Here is a 25,877-nt window from a genome sequence, read left to right as displayed (position 1 = left end):
GTAAAGAGAGGCAGATGGTAAGGCCAATTTAGGAAAGGGGCTAGCTGCTAAATCATATTTTGAAAATGCCAACAAAAATTGGCAGTTGCCTTTGCCTCTGTAAGGGTTAAATTATTAGCCACTGAAGCCACTGACCTTCAACACATCCTGAAAGGAGTTCAGGGTGGAGATCAGGAATAAGGCACTTTGTGCTCCGGGAAAAACTAGGTATTTTCAGATTTTATGAGCCCAATTCTTACATCTACTCCTATCTAGAAAAGCACTAAGATCATTAATGTTGACATCAGCTCCTCGTGACCAGCTGGAAGCCTCTGGCAAAACGTGTGCTTGACTTCACGTATCCCTTTTCGCTAAAATCGTATGTAATACTGACCTCTCCCTGCCTCTCTGGGGGCAGTTTCTCAGAACTATCTGAATTGCTGTCGTCTCCTGAGTAATAGTCCTCATTTTTGTCCCAAATAAAACTTAACCTACAACTCTCATGGTTTTTTTTTAAGTTGACAGAAAACTGGCAATATGTTTGGACAGAGAACTTTGGCAAAACATTCTGAGCTTTTCCTGCCATTCTGAACCTGCTGCCTTCCTTTCTTGGAGGTATTTTCCCTGTGATTTGCAAGAGTAGGGAAGTGTTGAAGCTTAAAATTGTGGCATCTAGGATTCAATCATTTTTTTATTTTAGAGAGAAAAAAATTTTAGTGCCTACTGTATGTATTCCAAGGATTGTACAGAAAGAAGTTATCTCTTTACAAATAAGTGAAAAATAGCAGCTTCAAGGAACATTTCTCGAGGCTTCAGTTCCTAAGGAAATAAAATTTGAAAGCTGTCAGTGAGGACTACGCTTCCCGGCGTGCACCGCGCCTCCCATAGGAAAAACGCCTTCTATCGCTGGGCGGGGACGCGTACCCAGGGGCGCACAGCAGCTCGGGGATTGTAGTTTTCTGAAGGCCCAACCGGTCCAATGGACCCGGAAGCAGCCACCGGAAGTTCCGGCCCTAAGAGGTGGAGTCCGGAGGTGGGGGTGCGGCTGCGGCGGCGGTGGCGGCGGCGGTTGCCAGGAGCCCGCGTTGCCGCCAGAGTACCGTAATATGGCGGGGAGGAGGAGGAGAAGGCGGCGGCGAACGGAGCTGTTTTCAGTCAGTACCAATTGAGCAGTTTGCTTCCTACCAAGGCCAGGAGCTAGGGGAGGAAATCTGCCGGGGCCGTGGGAGAACAGGTGTGTGCCTGAGAGTGGGCTTGACTCAGCGGGTCTCGGCTGCGAGGCCGCAGGGCGGGCTGAATTGGCGCGCTGAGGAGCTGAAAGGAACCCGAGCGCAGGGGCTTCCGGACCTCGAGCCCCTGGAAAGACTCAGGCTGTGTGGAGGCGGGTGCCCCGGGGGCCGGCGGCTTCGGTCGCGGAGGTGATGTTCAGATGCTGGCACCGCCTGGTGGGTCCTCGGGATGGAGCTTTATCAGAGGAGCTGGGGAAGGTGGGCTTGGGGCGCTGGGGAGACGGCAGAGGGTCCCCAGTAAATAAAATCGGACCAGAACTGGGGAACCATCTCCTGTTGATAGAACTGGTTGGGCCATTTTTTTTTTTTTCCCTGGCAAGGGGAGCGTCCCAGGGTGTGCACTGGCCATTTCTGAATGCCAGTTATCACCAGCTAAAGGGCCTAGGCGCATTCTTCACCCTACGTTTGTGACTCTCTGGGGGCATAAGCAGAAGGATAAAAAAGCAAATTATCTTTATTGGCCCTCATGCTACTAGGTGGTTTCCACCCTTTGCTTCTACCTGGTTATAACCCCAGTTCCCTGCTCCTAGTTTAAGCAAATGGCAGGCGCCTAGAGTTTGACTTAATGGGGAGGGGTATAAACGCAGCAAAATGAGGAAGCTGAGGTCCCCCTTTCCACGTTTTTTAAAAAAATTTAGTTTTTAATTGAAGGATAATTGCTTTACAGAATTTTGTTGTTTTCTGTCAAACCTCAACATGAATCAGCCATAGGTATACATATGTCCCCTCCCTCTTCAACCCCCACGTTTTTAAGTTCAATTTGAATCTTATCAGAAACCAACTGCCCTCTAGGAATTCATAAACTAGTGGAAAAAAAATAGTCTTCATCATTCTCTTCCTAATGAAAGTTGCTCCCATTCGTTGCTTTCTGCATGTCCTACTAATGAATCCACACAGAATCTCGTCAAAGCGATACTATGATTATACCTATTTTACAGGAAACTGAGGCATAGAGATGGTAAGTGAATTGCCAAGAACATACAGCTCGTGTGTGCCTGAAAAAGAAAGCTTCCCCGTTTTTTTGCCCCTTTGAAAAGACTGATGGGTAAACAAGTAGCTAGGATGTGTAAACAGGACATGTTCTGTGTTCTTTTAACATTCCCTTCAGTGACATTTCTGATGGAGCACTGATGAGCAGGTAGCAGAGTTGTAAGTCTATGGGGTTTGCAAAGAGGCTCATTTGGAGAAGGATCCGAGTTTAAATGGAGAAGACAGGTCATGTCTGAACTTGATGCAGCCAACAAATTATTAATTAAAGTGGACCAGTAATGCCTAGTGATAAAGTATGGGGCAGTAGGTTTGTGGTTGCAGTGGCCTTGTAATCAATGCTCCCTTAAAATAAAACCCTGTTGACAGAGGTAATTGTGGCATGAGAAACGGAGTTCCCTGTTGCTTAATTGTATAGGATTCCGGCTCTCAATTTTTGAATGGTTGCTTTGCAGTTTAGAGGTACCATTTTCTCTGGGAATAGGGTCATCTATGAAACTCCCATTCTCTAAATTCCATTCTTCCTTGCTAGCTTCTTTGCAGTATAGTCCACTGTCTTCTTTTTTCTGATTTACTTTATTGTTTGAGCTAACTATTCTGTTTATTCAATATTTTTATGAAGTGCCTCCTGTGTACAGACTTTGTCCTATGTAATGGGGATTCAGTGGTGAGCAAGACTGAGAAGGTACCTGTGCTTATGGAGATTACATTTTGGTGGAGGAAGACAGACAAAACCCAAGGAAATACACAAGATAATTTCAGATAGGGGTAAGTGCTATGAAAGTTGGGAAACAGCAGGATAGTGTGATAGTGAATGATGCAGGGTTCATGCTGTAGGGTCACTTGGTTATTTTCATCATCATGATATTAGACTTGTATTTGGATGTTTAATGCATTATTATAGGCCATGTTATGCGGAAATGAAAATATATTGCTGTATGACTGCAGTGTGTATGGCAAACATATACTGTTTAAGGGATGTGAATTTAACTTTCTGTAGCAATGGGGCATATTTATATGATGTTGAAAGAAATATAAAGCTATTACCATAAAGATATTTTATTTCCTTAAATTTCCCAGACCTTCCATGCTTTGCTTGTATATCCATTGGAAGTATATTACATTCATTGTATGAATAATCTATTTTTGTTTCTTGTAATGCTGGATGCGTGGGTTGTGTTAAAAATTCTTTTGAAGTATTTTAGTAGAGAGGGGATCATTTAACTTGCTCATATCTTAGCTTCTGCCTATTCTAATTTTTAATATATAATATGGGTTGAAGCCTAGACTAAATGAGGCCTGCTTTGGTTATCATGCAGTAAGCTGTTTTGTATTTTATTTTCTTGTTTTATGAATTTAAGTTTGCAAGATAATCTCATTTATACGCTAGAGAACCATTTCTTTGAAATTAAGCTCAATTTGCATAAATGAATATAGAAATAATTAGAATTGATGGGATGATAGGAAGAAGTTTTGCTATTAATAAGACTACCAGTTTGTCAAAACTAGCAATAGATCTTATTTTCTCATAATGTAATCATAATTTCATATATGATTTTCCTTCATTTCCATTTGTGCTATTGTTTGTTCCGGATATGTTATAGTACTAAATTTTTAAGTGCCTTGAGGCTTAGGGCAGTATCATATTGTATCTTATTTCATCTTTGCATATCCCACGTCATGAATTGAATTTCACTTCCCTCTCTTTTTTTTGTTGTTAATTGTTTAAAAATGAACACTTAAAGGAATATTATCGTATTAGTTTTTCAGTTTTCACAGTTCATATCCTTGTTGGTTATGAGTCCAGTGATAGCTCTCTTTCCCTTTCCCTTGCTTATTTAGGAAACAATGCCAGACATAATACTGTGAAAACAGGCAATCACATATTTAACACATGCTGGATGAATGAATTGTTAGCTAATCCTTCCTGGTTACCTTATATTTTCATAGCCACCATCACAGTTTTCCAGAAATTGTGAAATTACTGGACTGATTGTTGTAAGTAGTTTGGTGATGGTTCCATTTTTCAACTATAAAGTAGAATTAATATGAGGGCCAATAGATTCTGTTTTTCACTTCTGATTTGGCCAGTTATCATGGAGTCAAATTATATTCTTAAAGATATGCAAGTGATAGACTGGACTTTGTGGTAGAAGAATTTTTGAAAGTAAATATCTTTCTTATTTATCTAGCCCCCACCCCCCTTTTTTGTTTTGCTAAGGATTCCTACCTTTGTATTATATAGTTTTTCCTGTGATGTATAGATAAGTCCTGCTGAAGAAAAGATAATATTGTTTTAAAGTCTAAAGTTAGTTAGGTTGCATAGCGTTTCTTTTCAGAAGGTTTCATTGCTGAATTTTTTGTGCCTTTCTAAATTAATCACATTTAAAGATTGACTATATACAAATCTTCAGAAATATTTAGTACATGAAGCCAGGCTTAATTGGGCAGGGTCTTGAGGTCTTTTTTGTGCCCAAGAATTAGCTCCTGATCAGGAAAACAATTCTGGGAAGCCCAGTTCTAGAAATTGTGAATTCTAGAAATATTTCAGTGCCCTACAGATTTGCCAAATAAACTAAGATCAGCACATTAAAAATGGCTTTTTTTCCCCTGCTGTAGTGTGATTGTGGGAAGATGGAGGAGTATGAGAAGTTTTGTGAGAAAAGTCTGTCCAGAATCCAAGAAGCATCATTATCCACAGAGAGCTTTCTACCTGTCCAGTCTGAAAGCATCTCACTTATTCGCTTCCATGGAGTGGCTGTGCTTTCTCCACTGGTAAATGTTCTTTGATTTTAAATAATTTTTTTTTTTTAAATCGTGAATCAGTAGGGTTGTTTACAGAAAAATAAAAGAAAGGCTTATAAATATCTAAAAGATGCCTAACCCTTTTCAAAAGGAGAGACATGTTCACAGAAAAATAAATGAAAGGCTTATAAATACCTAAAAGATGCTTAACCCTTTTCAAAAGGAGAGACATAGCTTTTTTTTTTTTGAGTTCTGATATATGGCATCCATTTAGAACTCACACCAATACAGAACATTTTCATCACCACAGAAAGATCTCACATCTTTAATCCCAGTTATCAACCCCAACCATGGTTCAGATTTCTTTCACTGTAGATAGTTTTACCTGTTGCACACATCTTTAATCATTCTGGTTCAGAACTTCCTGAATTTATGATATTTTTACATTTAAGAGAAGTAATTACATATTTATGATGTTTTTCAGCTTAATATTGAGAAAAGAAAGGAAATGCAACAAGAAAAGCAGAAAGCACTTGATGTCGAAGCAAGAAGGCAGGTTAATAGGAAGAAAGCTTTACTGTCTCGTGTCCAAGAGATTCTTGAAAATGTTCAGGTGTGTAATATAAGCTCTTTTAAATTATAATTAAGAAATCATGAGGTAAGCATTGATGATATTTTTCAGAAATATATTTGCTTTAGTGGTTAATTACCAATATGCAGTTGTGTTTGAGAAGCTTCGTAATTTGCAATATTCCATTTCAGTTACTCTAAAGAAAATTCATTTGCTTGTTAGTGATGCTCAGTACTTGAATCAGAGGGTATTTAGACAGTGGACCCACACACTGAGTATAGTTGCTTATTGTCTGTGTCTTATGACTCTAAAAACATTGAATTCTCAGTGACAAAATGATAGAATTGGCCATTGTAGTTTACCTCTGAACTAATCAGTCTATTGACTCAGTGATCTTATTCTCATTCTCTGCTAAAGTAAATAACAGCTTCCAATATTTTTGGTGAAAATTCTGATCTTAGGTATACAAATGCAATTTAGATTACATAACAAAATTTTCTTGATGCATTTTAGATATAAATTGAAACTATTTAAACCACACGTCTTTACCTTTTGCAGTTACTTTAGATTTGTATAAACAATTGGTTTTAAGTTCTGGATCGTTTCATACTAAGAAGAAAAACTGAGTAATTTAATTTCTGCCATATGTAGCACTGTTTTTCTGGTTACATCTTTTAATTCTTTTATAATCTTAGAGGTTTGTGGTTCATGTAATTCATGCTAGATGATATTTCCCACTAACTCTACCTTCCTTTCGCTGTGGGTAGTTGATCTTAATTTGTAAAGTATAATTACTCCTCATATTGAATTTAAAAACTATAATGAGTAGCACAACAAGGGTGGGTTTTTGATTTATTACATATTTCCTATTTTTGGAACAAAACTAGCATATTATTCTTGGTCCATTGAGGGAACAATTCAAATATATTACTAATGGGATTATCGTTGAGTTTAAAAACTTTCTCTGCATGTACAATATAGAGTAATGAATTAATTATGCAGTTAGAGAAATTTTATCTTACACAAGAAGCTTTCTAAGGTCTGTTTTACCTGTAAAATCTGTGATTTTGTGGTAGATTGTTTTTGTTGTTGTTATTTAAATTGTATAATCAAAGGCTTATATTAGTGATGTATAAAAAGGATGGGTGCTGAATATCACAGATGTGAAATGTTTAGCTATTTTGAGGAAATAATTTTACTTAAACCTGTGAACACGTGTCCTGAGTATGTATTCCTTTTATTTTATTTCAGTTGTGAAGTTGTAAGTATATCTCATTGTATTGTTTATTGCAGAGTACCTGGAAACAATTGCATGTCTTGGGATTTGTAAGCTAAAATAGGAGTGCCATGTTGTCTGAGAAAAAAAAAACACAAAACAGCTTAAAAATCTTTTAAAATTCAGGATTCTGGAGTCTGTATTCATAAGATAATATGGTGATGATTTTTGCCAGTTTCATGTATGCTTGTATAATCTTTAGAATTATGCTCCGGGAGTTGGTGATGGACAGGGAAGCCTAGTGTGCTGCAGTCCATGGGGTTGCAAAGAGTTGGACCCAACTGAGCCAACTGAACTGAATCTTTAGAAAACATCCTAGTTGACTTTTTACTTAAAAATAATAGATCCAAAATGTAATTTTATTTTTTTTTCTGTTGAATCTTGTGTATACAATTGTTCTCTTTAAGTTTTTTTTTTTATTAAGTTTTTAACTTTGCTTGTTCAAAAACTCATTCGCAGGCAGTTGTTTTAAGTCATCAGTTAATCAAATTGGAATTTGCTTTAATGTATTGAGTTTTAAGTTTTTATTTTTCAAGCATTAAACTGCATAGCTGAGCTATCATTTACCACAAATTTGTCTCAACATACAGAGGGTTTTAGTTAAAATTGGGAGCAAGCATATGGGAGGCAAGAGTCTTGGTACTGGATTAATGTTGCTTAATCAATATCCTGGGCAAGTTAGTCTTTCTTAAAGAGGAATCATTTAAGTAAGGAATTTAATTACTTGCTATTTATCTTACACATTGTTATCCTTAGATGATAGTTCTCATAGGAGAAGCAGTTGGTGATGTTAATAACATATAACCAGAAGAAAGTTATGGAAAATACTTCTATTCCAAGATTAAATTGCACACTGGTATATGAATATATATGTGTGTGTGTATAGATGTGTACATACATTCATAATTTTATTAGATTATTTAGATGTTACTTTTTTTCTTATAATTTTTTAATAAATAGTCCAGCATGACCAGTAGATGCTTTTTATAGTAATTTGTGCTCCATATGATACAGAATACCATGGAAAATGTCATCTGAGCTTTTGTTTGTGTTTTTAAATATTAGAATTCTGAATCTTCAGTTTCAGTTTTGCTTTAGAAAACAATGAAATCAAAGGCTTTTTGTGTAGTGATGAAATGTTAATTTTTATATTTCCTTTTTCAGGTTAGAAAAGCACCTGATGCCAGTGATTTTCATCAGTGGGAGACTGAAACAGTTTACTCTAATTCAGAAGTCAGAAACTTGAATGTTCCTGCTATACTTCCAAATATCTTGCCAAGCCCTACTGAACACTCTACTTTAGCAAAGTTTGAAAAGATAACTGGAATTTTGCCATTGAATAATGAGGATCGATTTAAATCTAATGGAATAGACTTAGCTAGGGACTCGGAAGAATTGAGTTATCTGAAGCAATGTGATAGTTCAAATATTAGCCAGGCAGAAAATGAAGCTTCTTTAAAGACTTCCTCAACAGCAGCACAGGAGACACTTACTTCTGATGTTCTCTTTCCAACAAATGAAGAACAAGATCCATCACTTTTGGAGGAAGTTACTCCGGATCCCTACATAATGAGTCTTCAGAACCTGATGAAAAAGTCAAAGGAATATATAGAAAGGGAGCAGTCTAGACGTAGTCTGAGAAGTAGTGTAAAGAGGAGTGTTAATGAGAGTCATTCAGACAAAGAAAATGATGCTGTTAAAGTGACTGACAATGGAAAGGAGAAGTCCCCGTTGATAGGCAAACACTGTGGTTCAGTTATTCCTGACAAACCAAGCCTTAATAAATCAAATGTTCTTCTCCAAGGTGCTTTCACTCAAGCAAGCAGCATGAATACATCTGTTTTAGGTAACTTTTCTAAAGTGGACATATCTATACGAACTGGGCATACCACTGTTTTAGAGACTGATTCTAATTTCCAAGGCATTCCCACTTTTGTTACTGAAAATAATGTTATCAAAAGTCTTACTGGTTCATATGCCAAAATACCTAGCCCAGAGCCAAGCCTAAGTCCTAAAATGCATCGAAGGCGTTCTAGGCCATCATCAGCATGTCATATACTTATAAATAACCCAATAAATGCTTCAGAATTAAGTCCTAAAGGGAAAGAACAGGCAGTAGAGTTAGTTGTTCAAGAAACTGATGAAAAAACAAATGTACCTGAAACTGTGCCAAAGTTACCAGTTGATTTATCAGGAGTTTGTTCAAGTAAGGTTTATGTCAGCAAAAATACAGAAGCCATACAGGAAATGGTTTTAGGTAAATCAAATCAGGTATGTCAACCTTCAGGTAATCAATTAGAAAATAAAGTTATTCATGGACTTGCTATCATGGAAGGTCAGTTAATATCTGATGCGAGAGGACCGCACAGAGTGGACAGTACATGTACTGCAGGGGAAAGATTGCATGAGCCATATGCCACCAGAGAGTGTGTTCTGAGTCAAAACTTTGGTAGTGTGAGTGGAGTCAAGTCAACCAATGTGTTAGAGAAAAACTCCTGCAACTTACAGATGGAACTGAATAAGTCTTATGATGTAAAAAACCCATCTCCTTTACTGATGCAGAACCAGAATACCAGACAGCAGATGGATACCCCTACAGTGTCCTGTGGAAAAGAACAATTTTTGGATAACAGTTTTGGGAAAGTTAAACGGAGACTTGATTTAGATATTGATAATTTGCAAAAAGAAAACTACCCTTATGTTGTAACAACTGGAATAGCTGAACAGGAAAGGCAACATTTGCCAGAAAAAAGATATTCTAAAGGATCTGTCTACATCAAGAATAAGATGTTAGAAAGTAGTTCCAAAGGTAAGAAGGCTTTGAAGTGTTTAATATCTGCCAAACAGATGGCATCTTTAATACTTTTAATTGACAATATGCAGAATAATAATAATTGTCTTCACCTGTTCAGGTTACTTTCATTTATCAGAGAGCATAATTAGCTACAGTGTATTACCACTTGATAGGCTTTCTTAAAGGATTTTCTTATTTAAATTATAAATCTTTCATAGTCCATTTAGTATTAATAGAGAATATTGTTAATGACTGAAGGAAAAAGTTCTTGCATGAAGCATCATTCATAGTTTTAATCCATTGTATTGCTGTTATGTCTTCCTTTATTTTCACCAATATTCCTTCCAGTATTTTCACCAGTTTGCCCTTTGTTTTTTTTTTTTTTTTCAGTGTTACAGCTCTATTTTATTTAGAAGATAGCAGGAAAGTGAGAGAGAGAGAGAAAGACAGAGAGAGACAGAGAAGAGCACACACAGAGGGAGAGAGAGTCCCAGTTTGCCCTTTGATTTGTAATGAGATGCTTATGCAGTTGGCCCTTTGAAAAGTGAAAGTGTAGTTGCTCAGTCGTCTCTGATCTTCGTGACCCCATATGGACTGTATCCCACCAGGCTCCTCTGATCATGGAATTCTCTAGGCAAGAATACTGGAGTGGATTGCCATTTCCTTCTCCAGGGGATCTTCCTGACCCGGTGATTGAACTTGGGTCTCCCGTCTTGCAGGCAGATTGTTTACTGTCTGAGCCACAAGTTGGCCCTTCAGTAAACACTTTAACATCAAATTATTAGAGAAAATAGCACTGATAAGGCTCGGTATATTTAGTAGTGAAAATTATTTCAAAATTTCTGTTGCATCTAGTGTTATATTAACAGCAACTTGTTAAAACAAGTCTTATTACACCTTACTTTGTTGTTATGATTCATAATTCTTCATTACTGATAGTAAAGACTTATAAATCAAGTAAATTAACTTTTTAGACACAGACATTTTAACTAATGTGATATATAGCCTCCTGAAAAAAAACTATATTCTGTAAAATTGCACACTAAAAATAACAAAGTTTATCAGAAAAATAGAGTTGGATTGGGGCAGATCCTTTAATGCATGTGCAGCTTTATCAGAACTCTAATAAAGAAAACAGTTGATACTTGAGAAGCTGGCTTGGCTTCTCTAAATAGATGACACAACAGGCTAAGGCTGTCTTGGTGAATACCAAAAGTACAGGGACTAACTAAGTGGCAATTTTGGCATAAGAGGAAGGCCATGTGTGGGAGATCAGGCTGGTCATGGAGGCAGCTGGGTTGTTGTGGTGGTGGGCATGGTAGGCAGCACAGTGTGCTGAGAGCTGCCCATAGCTTGGCTGTCTACCTTGGGACACCTCCCAAAGAGGGAGCCCCTGGACAGGCACTCATTTATAAGTTTTTAAGGTAGAGCTGAACGGACTCCTGCTATTGGCTGAGTGGTTAAGTGGAGAGCCTTTTTCCTTTCTTGCTGAGAGTTAACTATTCTGCTTTTCCAGCTCCCCCTGTCAACCTATAAAAAATTGCCCATGTACAAATGCCAATTGTTACAGCTGAATAAAATGGATTTAGGAACAAATTATTGGAATACTACAGGAGTAAGACAAATATAATTATTTTCAATGAAAATCATTGTGTATTTGAAAAGAAGGATTCTTTGAATTTAGGGGAATTACAGTGGATCCCTGAATATCTGTACTACGTCTGTGTAATACTTGGTATTTCAACATTTCAGAGTATCTCACCACTTTCTGTTCAGTAAGTTGCATAGTCATACTGATTTAATATATTTTTTAGTAATTATATGGAATTTTAGTATTTAATCTTTTTTGGAACTTTATACTGAGTAGCTTTACACTATCAAAGCATTTATTTAAAAGAAAAAGCACAGGCTAAGCTATAATACTAGAGACCCTGGAAAAGGACAAGAGTGAAGAGAATAAATGGAGGTGAGGTGCACACGAGAACCACATCTTGAAGTTCATTGGAGTAAGGAGAGTCTGGATGGAACATACAGTCTTGTCTCCATCAGTTCAGATCATGAAGGGATCTGTTGAATAATTGGGTGAGGGTGATAAGATACAGACCTTTAGTAACCTGAAATGAAAGGAGAACAAAAGAGAATGTGGTTCAGAATGGTGATCTGGCTGTATCTTGATTGTACTATATTGGATCCAGGAATATTCTCTGGTTAGAAGCGTAATTGATGGTATAAATCATCAGATATTACTAAATTTTCTAAATTTGAGGGGACATGTTTTTTTTCCAGAAGGCGAGGAGATACTAAAAAGCAAGATACTAGCTTTTGAAGAAATGCGGAAGAGACTAGAAGAACAGCATGCCCAGCAGTTATCACTACTCATAGCTGAGCAGGAAAGGGAACAGGAAAGACTGCAAAAGGTGAGGAATTAAAATGTAGAGATATAGGGCTGGTGAGTGGAATTTTGGTCATGTAGAGGATATTTGTAATTGTTACTTATGTGTATCTTACTCTAAGGGGGTCATTGATTTTGTTACATGGATGGTATTTTTATTGCCAAAGTATGAGTTACAATATTTAGATGCTTATCTAAAAGTAAATGCATAGTTTATCAAAAGGATACTTAATTGAATCCTTGATTCAAAATTTTTAATATTTTAAAAGGTATTTTATAAGTAGATGCTGAAATATGCCTTCTGTAAGGGTGTATTAGAAGAGGAAGGACACTTGTTTTAAGATTATTACATTTTAGAATCAGTTAAACAAATTGTCAATTTTATTTGAGGGAGGAAAACCTAAAGTAATAATTTGCTGATAATCATACATACTTTTAGCTAAGCCTAAAATGATACTCTTTGGAGATGTAATTAAACAAAAGAGCCTACCACATTGTAATAAACTTAATCTGCAGGACATAGAAGAACAGGAGAAAATGTTAAAAGAGAAGACAATAATTACAGCAGAAGCCTCTGAATTGGACATTAGCAATGCTGTGGACTTTGGATGGAGAAAGATAAGTGACTCTGGTTTACTAGACACAGTGCTGTCTCAAGTGGACTCACTCCATACTTCGAATTCAAATAGTTCTGGTAAATATTAAAAAATAATTTAACATTTAAGAAAATTATCTTATACTAAGATATTTTGTTTGGCACACTTTAAAATTGTACCTCCTTTCTATTAGTCATCGAATGTCCAACCCGCTGCTATTTGCCAGCTGCTTACTAATTGATGAAAAATGAAATGATAGCAGCAAAGACCAGTGAGCAGGTGTTCATGAAGAAAAGCCACCTTAGCAAGGAAAATATCAGGAAATTTGACTCAGAGCCCAGTCTTTGTTCACTCATGCAGCAGGTGATATTCTTCAAGGGAAAACTCAGTTTGCTATCTCCTGGGTGATGTTGAATTACATCTCATTTCCCAGCCCCAGTAAGAGCTTATCTTCAATTATCCTGAAATGCTCTTTGTGTTGAAAAGATCCATCTGGTGTATAAGCTTGAAGTCCATAAATATTTTAAGTCTTCATGTGGATCAATTTCAGAGGAGTTGTTATTCTTAATGAGTGTCATGTTTATTTGGATGTTCTGTGTATTCTAATTGTTTTGACATCAAATACAATACTATGTGTATGTTTCTCAAGGTTTCACAAGTTCTGCCCTACAACATAGCTTTGCTTCTGCAAATGAAGTACCATTCTACCTCTGGGGATCATCAAGTAGTGGCTTGACCAAACTCTCAGTAACAAGGCCTTTTGGAAGGGCCAAAACTAAGTGGTCTCAGGTGGGCAAACTTAATGATATATGCATGCATGTCTGTCTGTCTTTTTAATTTAATTTTGTTTTTGGCTGTACCATATGGCATGTGGGATCTGGCATGCAGGATCTTGTTTCCCTGACCAGGGATTGAACCCAGGCCCCCTGCAGTGGAGGCACAGAATATTAACCACTGGACTGCCAGGGAAGTCCCTAATCTATCTTTTTTAAAGAGCTACATTATCTTAGGTTCTACAAGTGAACCATAAATATTTTGTGATACATCAGAAGCTTAGCTTTTATTAGATATTAAACAACACAGCAAACACATATAGAAGAATTTCATATGTACAAACTATTCATTGTAATAGATAAGAAAACAGTCTTGAGTATAATGTTCAGGTTATTAAATTGTTGTGTCTATACTATTTCTAGGTTTTCAGTCCAGAAGTACAAGCAAAATTGAACAAAGTAACTGCAGTGGCAAAAGGATTCCTTACTCGTAGGCTTATGCAGACAGATAAGCTGAAACAACTTCGACAAACTGTGAAAGTAAGAGGATTGTGTACATTGTATTGCATTTCCATCTCAGTTTCTATCAGTGTTCTGACACGGTTGACAATTGAGTTCAGTACTTAGGCAGATCAAATACTTTCAGTCCCTTTAAAGGCTTAAATTTTAGAAATTGATTAATCTCATTCAGATAATTTTTAAAAATAGGTGAATGAAGTAGGTTGTGCATTTTTTGTCTCACTTTAAAGAGAGTGCTGTTTGACTTCTGATGTAATAGTTTTATTTGCGTACTTACATTTGTTTTGACTGAAAAAAAGAACACAAACTCCAGTGATCATGAAATCTTCCTAGAAAAATGAAGGAGCATTTCTTTTTTCAGGATACTATGGAATTTATAAGAAGTTTTCAGTCAGAAGCACCTTTAAAGAGAGGAGTTGTTTCAGCACAAGATGCTTCTCTTCAGGAAAGAGTGTTAGCTCAGGTAATGCATGTGTCCTCAAGGCTCTTAGGAGATGGAAATGTTTTATTTCTCTCCCTTGATTGAACCACTGAGAGTAGGTTTCAGTTAAAACTTTAACCTTTTTCTTTAAGAGTACATAATATTACTGACCTCTAACCTCATCTTTTTTAAATTGGTATAATATTTTCTTCTTTTGAACTTAGTTGCGAGCTGCCCTGTATGGCATTCATGACATATTCTTTGTAATGGATGCAGCTGAAAGAATGTCTATTCTACATCATGATCGAGAAGTTCGCAAAGAGAAAATGCTCAGGCAAATGGTATGTTTCATGGGTTTTAAATTAGTGAATGATGAAAACACATTGCTTTCCTTTACACTCACAAGATACTTCTCATAGCAAATATGTGAGTTTTCCTCCCACACCAGATCTCTGACACCAGCTGGGTGTCCTATGATTCAGTTCAGTTCTGATACCATCTACCTGGTGTCAGTGTCAGATGCTACAAGATAGGGAGACATTCATATAAGACTGCGCCCCTCTTGAGATGCCAATCTCAGGTTCCATGTTGTATTTCTGACCAGTTGGCTATAAATTGGGGTTCCCATGAACACTTTCTGTACTCTGGTTTGAAGATTTTTCTAGAATGGCTTACAGAACACAGGGAAACCTTTGCTTACATTTAATGGTTTATTATATAATAAAGGATACAGTAACAGAGATGAAGAGCCAGAAGGAGAAATGCACAGGGTGCGGGGTGGAAGGGTCTTGAGAGCAGGAGCTTCCATCCTGTGGAGGCTGTGCGCCACCTTCTCAGCATAGGGACGTGTATTTTGGGTTTTTATGGAGGGTTCATCATGAAGGCATGATTGATTATTGACTCAATTTCTAGCCTCAGTCCTGCCCCAGATGATAGGGGGTGAGACTGAAAGTTCTAAGGCTGTAATCATGTTGGTGTTTCTGGTGACTAGCCCTTATCCAGAGACCCTCAGGTTTGTCTTATTAGAACAGAAGGTGCTTTGGGAAATTCCCTGGCAACCCAGTGGTTAGGGCTTGGTGCTTTTACTGTCAGATCCCAGGTTTGAAAAAAAGGAAAAAAAGATGCTTCTGTCACCCAGGAAATTCCAAAAGATACAGGAGCTCTGTGTCAAGAACCAAAGTCCAAGATTGAGCATTAGGAAAAAAGATGATCCTGTCACTCAGGATATTTGATTACAAGAGTTTTAGGAGCTTTGTGTCAGGAACTGGGTTCAAAGACCAAATATTAATAGGAACTAGGGGTATATTTATTTATCTATCTATAATTACTTCACAATGAGGTTCTTCTGGGTTTGGAGTAATTGATACTAAATATCATTCTTTATTGATTTTAGCACCCTTCCTACAATTCTTAAAACAGAGTTCTCAGGATTACCAAAAATAGTTAAATCTGTAGACAAATTGAAAAGAAACTGGTAAAAGGATTATATACTGTTTTGTGATTAGGTTTTTGAATTAAGCATGGCATGCTGCTTGGATGACTCATTAAAAAACTATTGACTGTTCTTGATTAAATATCCTTGAAACTATCATGTGCATAGTTCCTCTTTTATAAATGAGAATTAGAAAACAGGCTCCAAATTAATTTGAAATACAGTTGCTCCTTGAACAATGTGGGGGTTTAGGGGTGGCCCACTGGCAAAAATCTGAGTATAACTTTTGACTTCCCAACAACTTAACTACTTAATAGCCTACTGTTGATCAGAAGCCTCACCACTAGCATGAACAATCAACACGTATTTTGTATATTATATGTCTTATATACTGTATCCTTACAGTAAAATAAGCTAAAGAAAATAATAAAGAGAACGTATATTTACCATACTGTACTGTATCAATACCATAAATTTATGTTGTTTGTTTACAAGATGAATCCTGTCTTGCAGTACCTACAGCAGTATTGTCTTTTATGATACAAAACACTGAAGATGCTATATGTATTACTAACATTAGACATAAAAAATGAAAAGATAACATGTAACATGAAGAAGAAATTCATGTTTATTTACAGGTATAATGATTCATGCATTGATAATGAAGAGACAGCAATATGTTTGATTTCTGGGAGCCTAGTATAAGCACTGTGATTACTTCATAGTAGACTGGCCTGTGCACTAAATAATGTGCTGCTGTGCTGTGCTAAGTCGCTTCAGTTGTGTCCGACTCTTTGCGACCCCATGGACTATAATCTACCAGGCTTCTCTGTCCATGGGAGTCTCCAGGCAAGAATACTAGAGTGGGTTGTCTTTGCTGTCTTCCAGGGGATCTTCTCAACCCAGGGATCAAACCTGAGTCTCTTATGTCTCCTGCAGTGGCAAGTAGGTTCTTTACCACTAGCACCACCTGGGAAGCCCACACTAAAGAATAAATCGTTATAATTATGACCTACAGTGTTACAGCTATGTTCATAATACAGTATTGGAAACTGTTAGCCTTTTTCTTTTTTAACACCATTTACCTGTTATGATATGCTGCAGTTGAAAGAGAAGAGAGCAGGAGGGAGGGATAAAGAGAGAGAGGCTGGCATATTATATGGTAATGTAACTTTGAAAGCAAAGTTATAAAACAGAAAATAAACATTGATTTTATGTGAAATAGTCACACCTTATGCTTATAAGGATAGACCAGTAGATACATATATTTTATGCATTAATGACATACTTAATTTTTTTGGACATTTCTAGGTTATACAGTTCATCTTTGAATTTTTAAAAATTATCACAAATCTCAAAAAAATTTCCAATACATTTGTTGAAAAAATTCTGGATATATGTCACCTGGGCAGTTTAAACCTGTGTTGTTCAAGGGTCAGCTGTATATCAGAGTGTTGGAAATCTGTGGTTTGAATCAGTGATCTTAGTGGGGTTGGCAAAAGAGAAACAAGCCAAATTTATATTATTGGGAAAAATAATTTTAATTAATTTTGAAAAATCAGATTGTTTCAATTGTAAAGACTAGGTTAAAGTTCAAAATGTTAATAAGAGAAGTCTTTCCATACAATTTGAGATCATCCTATACTATAATACAGTGGTATTACTGATACCACTAGAGCTTCATGTTACTTTTGTCTTAAAGGATAAAATGAAAAGTCCACGAGTGGCTCTTTCAGCTGCAACACAGAAGTCTCTTGATAGGAAGAAGTACATGAAGTAAGTTTTTCATGCCTTGTCACATTCTAATTTCATTATTATCAGGCCAATTGATTTTAAGCATCTGTTGGTTTGTATTTTCAAATTAGAAATAAAGAACAATTGACTCTTCTTCAACTAGGGTGATAGAAGTTCCCTTGTATAGAGAGTTTTATTAAAATCAGGTGGGAAAATCTGGTTTTATCTGTAGATAAATGTATTAATAAAGTATGTCAACGTCAGCTTGTATAATTGATAGCTAGTCAAATAATCTTAAAAATACTTAATCCTTATGTTCAATGTTAATTTTATCTTTTAAATACATTCTTTTTCAAATATTCTAAAGACTTCATAGTGGGAAAAATTTAATGCAAAGAATATTCTGAAACTATCCTATTAAAACTCTTCTTTCTTAAAATTTGTCTTTAATATGCTTATTATAGGTCTTCCAGTAGTATACTGACTTTGAAATGATTTGTTTCTGTCATCCTGTATCACATTTGTAATCATGTATTTTCTCCCTTTCTAAAAACATTATTTGTATGTCCTTATTTTTATATTGTGTTAGGGCTGCAGAAATGGGAATGCCAAGTAAGAAATTTCTGGTTAAGCAAAATCCTTCTGAAACAAGGTGAGAAAAATCACAGTCTCACTGAGAGACTATTTTTTAACTATTAAGGAGAAGAAAATTTTATAAATCCCAAGCTTTTTATTAGCTTTGTTCTCCTTTACATCAGTAAATCTCTCCCTGTTGAGTTGGAGGCCGAGAGGATCAGAATCCACAGTAATACCTGATCATGTGCAAGGTCATGTGTCAGACCAGATGTTCCTGGAGCTTTCTGTAGGACATAGAAATTTGAGCCCCATATGTCTTTGAGTTCAGTTTGCAGTCTCAGGGATCTTGGATATTTACTTTAAAACCTTAGAAGGTTAAACTTAATTGTGACCTGTTTTGTGCTCTTTGTTTTATTTCTCAGATGTTTGAAAGGAAAAATTGGCTTTTGTAAAGTACACAAATAAATTATCTAAAAGCACAGGGTTAATACTTATGTTAGATATCTCCTGATAAAAAAACCAAGGTTTGGCCTCTTGGTGAGCATTTAGGTACCATATTAATATGCTTTAATCACTTCGTTTTCCTTTGTGGTAAAGTATAGGCCAGATCATTGCATAGTTGACTTCTTCCTCACTGTTTCTTTCATCTATTGAAAGATAATAGGAGAAAAACTGAATTTATCCTGTTGATTAATTTTTATTTACTTTGTCAACAGAGTCCTTCAGCCAAATCAAGGACAGAATGCACCTGTTCATAGGCTACTGAGTAGACAAGGGTAAGAATTCAACACACATGGGTATTTAAAAATATTCAAATCGAGATTAGATCTGAGAGGGAAAAATAACGTAGTGCTTTTTATGTAAAAGATAATTATTTTAAAATATGGTCTTTTTATAGCATTAGGAAGAGCTTTTAATGTTTTGTTCAAAGATAACCCTTTGGTGTACTGTTGTGTATTATATTTTAATTATCATCTTTTGTTGGTGTGTTTTTACTTTTCATTTCATACCATTTTGCTCATTAAATATTGTAAACATCCATATAGTACGTTCAGCATCACCAAAGTGATTCTCCAACAAAGCATAAGCTATAGTTTAGTGGTTATTGTCTCCTGCTGAAGCAAAAGTATAGTTTTCTTACTGTGCGCATGCATGAGACTTAAATTCTCTTCAAGCTTATTTGTGCTTTGAACAGTTGATGCAGTATGGTTGCTTTTTTTGAATGTTGAACATTTAGAACTTAATACAAGTGACTTATTAATTTTTTTATATTCAATTAGAACCCCTAAGACATCAGTGAAGGGGGTTGTGCAAAATAGACAGAAGTCTTCACAGAGCAGAGTGCCTAGCAGAGCGCCTGTTTCAGGTGTGTAACCAATTCCTGAAACCTGTTCGATAGAAAGACGTGCACAAGCTGCCCCGTAACGCAGGCCATACCAGGGGGATGCGGTGTCTTTCCTTGCCACCATGATTTTGGCATATTCACAGTCGTTCCTACTGGTGATCATTTCTATTAGTATCTTATGGCAGCAGGAGGTCTGAGTAAAATGGTGGTTCAGTGTAAATTCCATGAAGATACTATGTATTTTTTAATTTGAAAAATTTGTAGAATTATACACACTTAATTCAGAAGAGTTTTTATAAATGAGTAAAATATAATGATCTATCCAAATCTGTGCATGTCTATTCAGTTTTGGGGCAGTGCATCCCCCAGGAATATTTGTATCTGCACATAAGGGGAAGAATTTTTCCCTCTGACTACAGGGTCACATGTGAATATGCCAAGTGCGAGGGGGTAAGGGCTTAATCTTTTGCTCAATAAGAAGCTTGAGCTAAATGTCTTTATATTCATTACTTGAGAATTATTTAAGGATTAAACAAAAAAATGTGTTTTGAAATCCTATTTATGGTGGCAGAAAGACAAATTCGTTGTTGAGCTAATGCAAAACCTTTAAGCTAATGTTTTAATATTTTTAGCTACCTTTGTTAAGACACTATGATAAGCTCACCAAAAATTATGTGATCCATTAAAAATACTTTCAAACTGTTTTGCTTTAACTAGACTGCTTTCTAAACTTTTAAAAGACATCTAATCACCAGGCAAGGAAAATTAAATCTTTAACAGTTCTAATCTTCCTCTTAATATATTTTAGAGCTTTTATTGCTAAGTGATTTCCTCCAAATTAGGAGGGAACAAGCAACAAATTTTTTCATGTTATTCACATAAGTTCAAAGAAGGAACAAGATATTGATCACAACTTTGAATTGATTGCTCACCTTTTGCATGTATAATAGTTTAATTCATAATGTTGAATATGTAGATAATTTAAAAGGTCATCTTTTGGAATTCACTGCGAGTGACAGTCAATGGAGCTGTTTTAAAGGGATTAGAGAGTTGAAAATCCTGCTTATTCCAGAGGTTGATCAGCTTGTTTGAAAGATAACCATTTGGACCAAACACCAGATCTGTTGCTTGTGAAGTTTTGTGAAATTTTAAGACATTTTCAGTTTTTTATCATGTTAGCATTAAATAATTTGATAAATCTAGCTAGTTGGCAAGTTATTGAAGAATAAGTTTTGTTTTGCTTAGTATTATCTATTCCCACAGTGACTACTTTCCATATTCTTTTCTCATGCATTTCATCTCCACTATTTGTCACTTGTGAACCTATAAGAAAAATAGCAACTACTGTTTTCTTTTCAGTAATACGCAACAGTATAAGGGATGAAAAGAAAGTCATTGCAGTTAATGTGTACAATGAAGTTCAGTACTTAGAACTATTGTGGTTTAAGTGCATTGCAACATAATTATTAATAAAAATATACTTAACCCTTAATTATACATGTTCATTCAAACATGTATAATTAATATGTATCTAACAAGTACAAAAATTCTTTCCTATTTTTTCCTAAAGATTTATTTATACAAGAGTGCATATTTAGACAATTGAAAAAGACTAAAGAATTTTATCCTTTTAAAATTTCTGTTATGACTGACTAAAATTCTGTGAATCTCAACACAGGGATCCGTAGTTGCTTTTGAAAAGACTATTCTGTCTTCCTTAAATTTTTAATTGCCTGGATTATGTTTCAAAGAAATTTGAAATTATGCATTGATTTTACCTACATTACATGTTCTAATAAAAGAACATACCTTTTATTAAGCATTTTACAGAAAGTTCAGTTTTGTTAGACTATCAATCTCTCAGCTTGAAGTAGAGTTCTGAGGTGTTTGAACTGCAGTTTGCTGCAAAGCAGTTAAAGTTGTTTATAGTTTTTACAAACTAAATTGCAATCTCTGATCTCACATATTTTAAGACATAATTGTTTTTTGTCTTGTGCTTTAGAGTTTACACTGAAATTCAAAAACTGATTAGAGTAGGAGACAGTAATGCAAAATGGTTAAATAAAATAATGAATCAGGTGGAATTGGGTTCTCAGAGTTTCTACTTCTTATTCTGTTGTTTATACAAGTGACTGGTACCCTTAAAATAGTATAACAATTTTGACCTCATGATTATTTTACATAAGGATTAAATATGTTAATGTATTTTGCTTAGTTCAGTGCCTGGTACATAGTGAGCAGTCATTAAATGGTATCATTATAGAAAAACCGACATTGAGAAATAATATTAGTTTTGCTCTGTTTCCAGGAGTATATGCAGGAAAAATCCAAAGAAAGCGGCCAAATGTTGCGACAATTTAAGAAGACAACATTCATTAGGATAAAAACGGGGGGAAAGGTTAGGATTCGTATTATTTTTCCTGCTCATGATTTTTTATTTAACTCTGGCCTCTGTTTACACAGGCAAAGTGATGTCAAAGGGCTGAGAAATCATCTGGATATTTTGGTCTCTTTCTAACCACCTCCCCCCACCCCCCCCCCACCCCACCTCAAATTTTCCTCTTAGTATCAGTTTTTTGTTGTTGTTCAGGCACAAAGTTGCGTCTGGCTCCTTGAGACCCTATGGAATATACCCCCCAGGCTTCCCTGTCCTTCACTGTCTCCTGGAGTTTGCTCAAATTCATGTCCATTGAGTCAGTGATGCCATCCAACCATCTTACCCTTTGTCTCCTCCTCCTGCCCTCAGTCTTTTCCCACATCAGGGTCTTTTCCAATGAGTCTGCTCTTCAGTTTTGGGTGAAGACAAATTAGTGCTTAGTAACTGACTCATTTTTGTCCTTAACCTGTATAAGTTTATTTTATTACTCAGGTGTCTGTTGAGAACCTTTTTGTAAACTCAAAGGACATTTGGGTTTATTTCTATAAAATATTGAAAAGGTGTGATAAATTATAAATAAGTTCTGAAATACAAAGTTCATTCATCTTAGCACACTATTTGATAAATTAGATACTGTTCTGTTTAAGAGGAAATTATTGCAGAAGAATGTTTTTCTTTTGTTTTATTACTGCAAAAACTGATTAATCTCTCATATTCTTGGATTTATGATGTAATCTCATAGGATAACACACTTGCCTGCCTATTGTGGTCTACCTAAAATGTACCACAGAAGTAGCTGGGTGTCATCATTTTGGTCACAAGTGTACATTCTTCTCAAAAACTAGTTGTCTTACATAAATGTTAGGCTTAATGTACGTTACCCCAGTAATATCAGAAACATTTCTACTAAACTATGAAATCTGTTGAGGGTAACAAATTTGGGGAAGATAGCACAATCTTGAATGTAGTAGTGCTTAGGAATGAATGCATTATTAAATCTATTTCTGTAAAATAGAATAACATGTTGCATGCAGTTACATTTTCTATTTAGTCTGTTTATTTCTTCATACTCTGCTTTTTTTTTTAGCATGCTTGATTTAGGAGAGGAATAAAGGGCTATCTAATATGATAAATTCAGATTTTCAAATGGGATGATAATACTCTAGTTGAAAGGCTGCATTACATGAGACACTTATATTTAAGGTTTTTCATCACTAACATATTCATTTAAAATATAAACCAAAAAAGGTTACCAAGGGAACATGACTTTATAAAAAGAATATCGTTGTTAATTTATCAAGCTATTTCCAAAAGGGCTTTGTGCTTCTCACGTAAAATTGGGAACATTTATGTGTGCATTTAATCTTTCTGACTTGAATATTAAAAAGATACTGGTATTTTGAAAATGCAGACTGTATGTATTCTTAGTATTCTCTTAAGGATTTTGAGATAAGGATGGTTTTCTTCGATTTTCCACTCCTTTTAAAATTTAACTTTTCCATCCAACTGTAGACAGAAAATTGTAATCTACTCTGGGTGAAAACTTGATTTTCTTTATTGAAATGTATCATTTATTTAAGGAGTGAATCAGAAAATTAGAAATAGAACACAGTCAAAAACGTCTGAATTACCAATTTATATTTTTGGGCAAAGTATATCAAAATGATCTTAATATGATAAATTGTGCTTTATCATTCTGAAAACTCAGGATACAGATTACTTATTATCATTGTGGGTCTTTCCAGTATGAAAGATAGATGCTAAATGTTTTGTGTACAGTAATGCAGATTGGCTATAACAAATAGTGTGTTTCAGAGAAAGTTAAAACTAGTTTTGGATTAAGGATGCAGAACTTGAGTTTTTTTTTTTAAGGGTAAAGCTTGCATGTTTTACGAATTTTTTAATGTTCACAGCTTTTTCTCATAAAAGTGCCAGACATTGTTTTGTGCTTTTAATGTGCTTTTTATTTATATATATTATTTTTATTATTTTTACTTTGAGTGGAATGTCCATTAATGTAAATTATATTTATTTTTATACTTTAATTTTCACTAGTTTTGCTTCTAGGCAAAAGGCAAAATAAATTTTTCATTGTAAAAGAAATTTGGTGTGATTTTTTTTTTTTTATTACCAAAGAAAGGACTTTTGAAAAGTATGTGACCAAGACATTAATACTTTAATACGATGATTTTTTACAAGACCCGTGAAAAATATGTCACACTGTTTAATATGTAACCTGTAACAGTGCTTAGCCCAGCATCTGATTTTACATGAATTGGACTTCACAGAGGGCAGAAGTTTACTGGAGCTGGAAATGTCTTCAGCTGGAGCTGAGCCAGTGGGAGAGAACGCTAAGGTTGAAGCTCACATCAAGCTGCTAATTTTGCAGTGTTAAGACTCCAGCTCCTGATGCTGCCTGACTGTCTGATGTGAGGATAATCCAATGGTCCTTGTTTTTACCTCTTATTGAGGAGATACTGTGATAACCTGCATGGCAGTGTGAGAAGAGCCCCTCCCTTTTCCTATGGCTACCCTTTATTGTTTATTTCATATATTGGGAATAATGAGATGGCTGGGAACTCTTTATTATTCATATTGAGCTGAAAACAAGGATCCATTTTGGAGATGAAGATCTTTTTTTTGTTAGGTGTCACTGTCCCATGAACAACCACACACAACTCCCCTTCTTTCCCTGAAATGAAGAGTAGTAGTTATAAAAAAAAAAAAAAGTGAAGTTGGAAAGGTATTCCTAACAGACCATAGTGAGCATACATATAGGTTTAAAAATAATTTTGAAAAACAAAGGAGACTTTCAGTCATGGAATACAGCAAATCAGATTGGGATATGGTACAGTGGTGTCACATTGGTTAGGTTTTAAAAACAGGTCTGAGAACAAATGGTTAGGTTTTAAAAACAGCTCTGAGAACAAACACATTTAACCAAAGTTATACTTAACAGTAAAATAATACCTTTTCATTTGTTTAATCTGTTTTTCGTCAGTTTCTTGAGGTGGTACATAGTGTAGCCACCAGAACTATGGTTTTGCTTCTCACCTACAGTGGGAAAAACCTCTCATTCACATTTTACGTAACAGCCTGTTTCAGGATTACTTCCATTATTTGTGTAATACACTTGATAAAACAGGGTTAAGATTCAGTGATTGAATATGCTAAGGAGCAAATGATGTTGGTCTGCTCTACTGCCTCCTGAGTTATATGCTGCCCCTCTCAGCCCCCCACCCCACAACTTAGAGTCCCTTCTGTATCGAGAGACCAGCAGCAGGGCCATGTGGGGACTTGTTAGAAATGTAGAAGCCAAAGCACTGCTCCAGACCTGAATTAGAACCTGCATTTAACAAGATGCCCAGGTGAATCTGTGCAATTCAAATGGGAGAAGCTCTGCTTTATGATACACTGCATAGTCTGCTGCCATGAAAAGTAAAGCTCTGAAGACAGGAAGGTCACAGAAGGTACAATAAGATTTTTTAGCCTCCAAGTGAGTGATGTACTGCTTAACTGAGTGCTGATCATTTATTTGCTGGGCATTTTATAATCGTTTCCCTTCACCTCGGTCAGAATTATCATAATTTCAAATATGAAGAAACTAGGACTCAGCGTGGTAAACAACATATTCCGTTAGAGGGTTAGGGGTATGTTCTATTGTGTTTTCCTGAGGAGGTTTTTGAGAATGTAGTTTTCTGACCTCTTTATGTCAGAAAAGGACAAAAACTTGAAAAGGGAAAGTGAGGATCTGTTGCTGCCTTGTGATTAACCAACTGTTAACCAACAGTCTCCCCCATTAGATCTCTGTTAGATTAAACTAGTAGTCAGGTTTGGAGTCAGGTCAAATCCCAGTTGGGGCACTTAGTAACCATACTAGGTCATTCAATCAGTTCAGTTACTCAGTCACGTCTGACTCTTTGGGACCCCGTGGACTGCAGCACTCCAGGATTCCCTGTCCATCACCAACTCCCAGAGCTTGCTCAAACTCATGTTCATCGAGTCGGTGATGCCATCCAAACATCTCATCTGTCATCCCCTTCTCCTCCTGCCTTCAAGCTTTCCCAGCAT

General features: G+C 35.9%; 1 protein-coding gene across 8 annotated transcripts; it reads left to right on the top strand.

Moving 5' to 3' along the window:
* Positions 1-1,003: 1,003 nt before the first annotated feature.
* Positions 1,004-23,909, top strand: CCP110 (centriolar coiled-coil protein 110). 8 transcript variants are annotated; one of them, XM_027526630.1, is made up of 17 exons: positions 1,024-1,213; positions 2,878-3,023; positions 4,206-4,253; positions 4,875-5,030; positions 5,485-5,613; positions 8,012-9,656; positions 11,928-12,058; positions 12,550-12,727; positions 13,279-13,418; positions 13,826-13,942; positions 14,283-14,384; positions 14,567-14,683; positions 17,477-17,550; positions 18,098-18,160; positions 18,801-18,860; positions 19,365-19,450; positions 21,738-23,909. In XM_027526630.1, the coding sequence occupies exons 4-17, from the start codon at positions 4,890-4,892 to the stop codon at positions 21,788-21,790; spliced, it is 3,036 nt and encodes a 1,011-aa protein (XP_027382431.1). In that variant the 5' UTR covers positions 1,024-1,213; positions 2,878-3,023; positions 4,206-4,253; positions 4,875-4,889; the 3' UTR covers positions 21,791-23,909. The 8 variants fall into 8 exon arrangements, with proteins under 8 accessions (XP_027382437.1, XP_027382435.1, XP_027382434.1 ...); XM_027526636.1 differs by lacking the exon at positions 19,365-19,450 and having other exon boundaries at positions 1,004-1,213; positions 4,098-4,253; positions 21,738-23,509; XM_027526633.1 differs by lacking the exon at positions 4,206-4,253 and having other exon boundaries at positions 1,007-1,213.
* Positions 23,910-25,877: the final 1,968 nt, after the last annotated feature.

The sequence above is a fragment of the Bos indicus x Bos taurus genome, chromosome 25, assembly GCF_003369695.1.
Source record: "Bos indicus x Bos taurus breed Angus x Brahman F1 hybrid chromosome 25, Bos_hybrid_MaternalHap_v2.0, whole genome shotgun sequence".
Classification (NCBI taxonomy): Eukaryota; Metazoa; Chordata; class Mammalia; order Artiodactyla; family Bovidae; genus Bos; species Bos indicus x Bos taurus.
The sequence above is the reverse complement of the archived record's forward strand: the minus strand, read 5'-3'. Positions and strand labels throughout refer to the sequence as shown.

What these genes read in the sequence shown, in the direction of transcription:
- CCP110 (XM_027526633.1), top strand. Translation starts at nt 4,890, where the DNA reads ATGGAGGAGTATGAGAAGTTTTGTGAGAAAAGTCTGTCCAGAATCCAA. An exon ending in TGGCTGTGCTTTCTCCACTG is followed by an intron (nt 5,031 to 5,484) that starts GTAAATGTTCTT and finishes GATGTTTTTCAG; the next exon opens with CTTAATATTGAGAAAAGAAA. An exon ending in AGGAAAGAGTGTTAGCTCAG is followed by an intron (nt 14,385 to 14,566) that starts GTAATGCATGTG and finishes TTTTGAACTTAG; the next exon opens with TTGCGAGCTGCCCTGTATGG.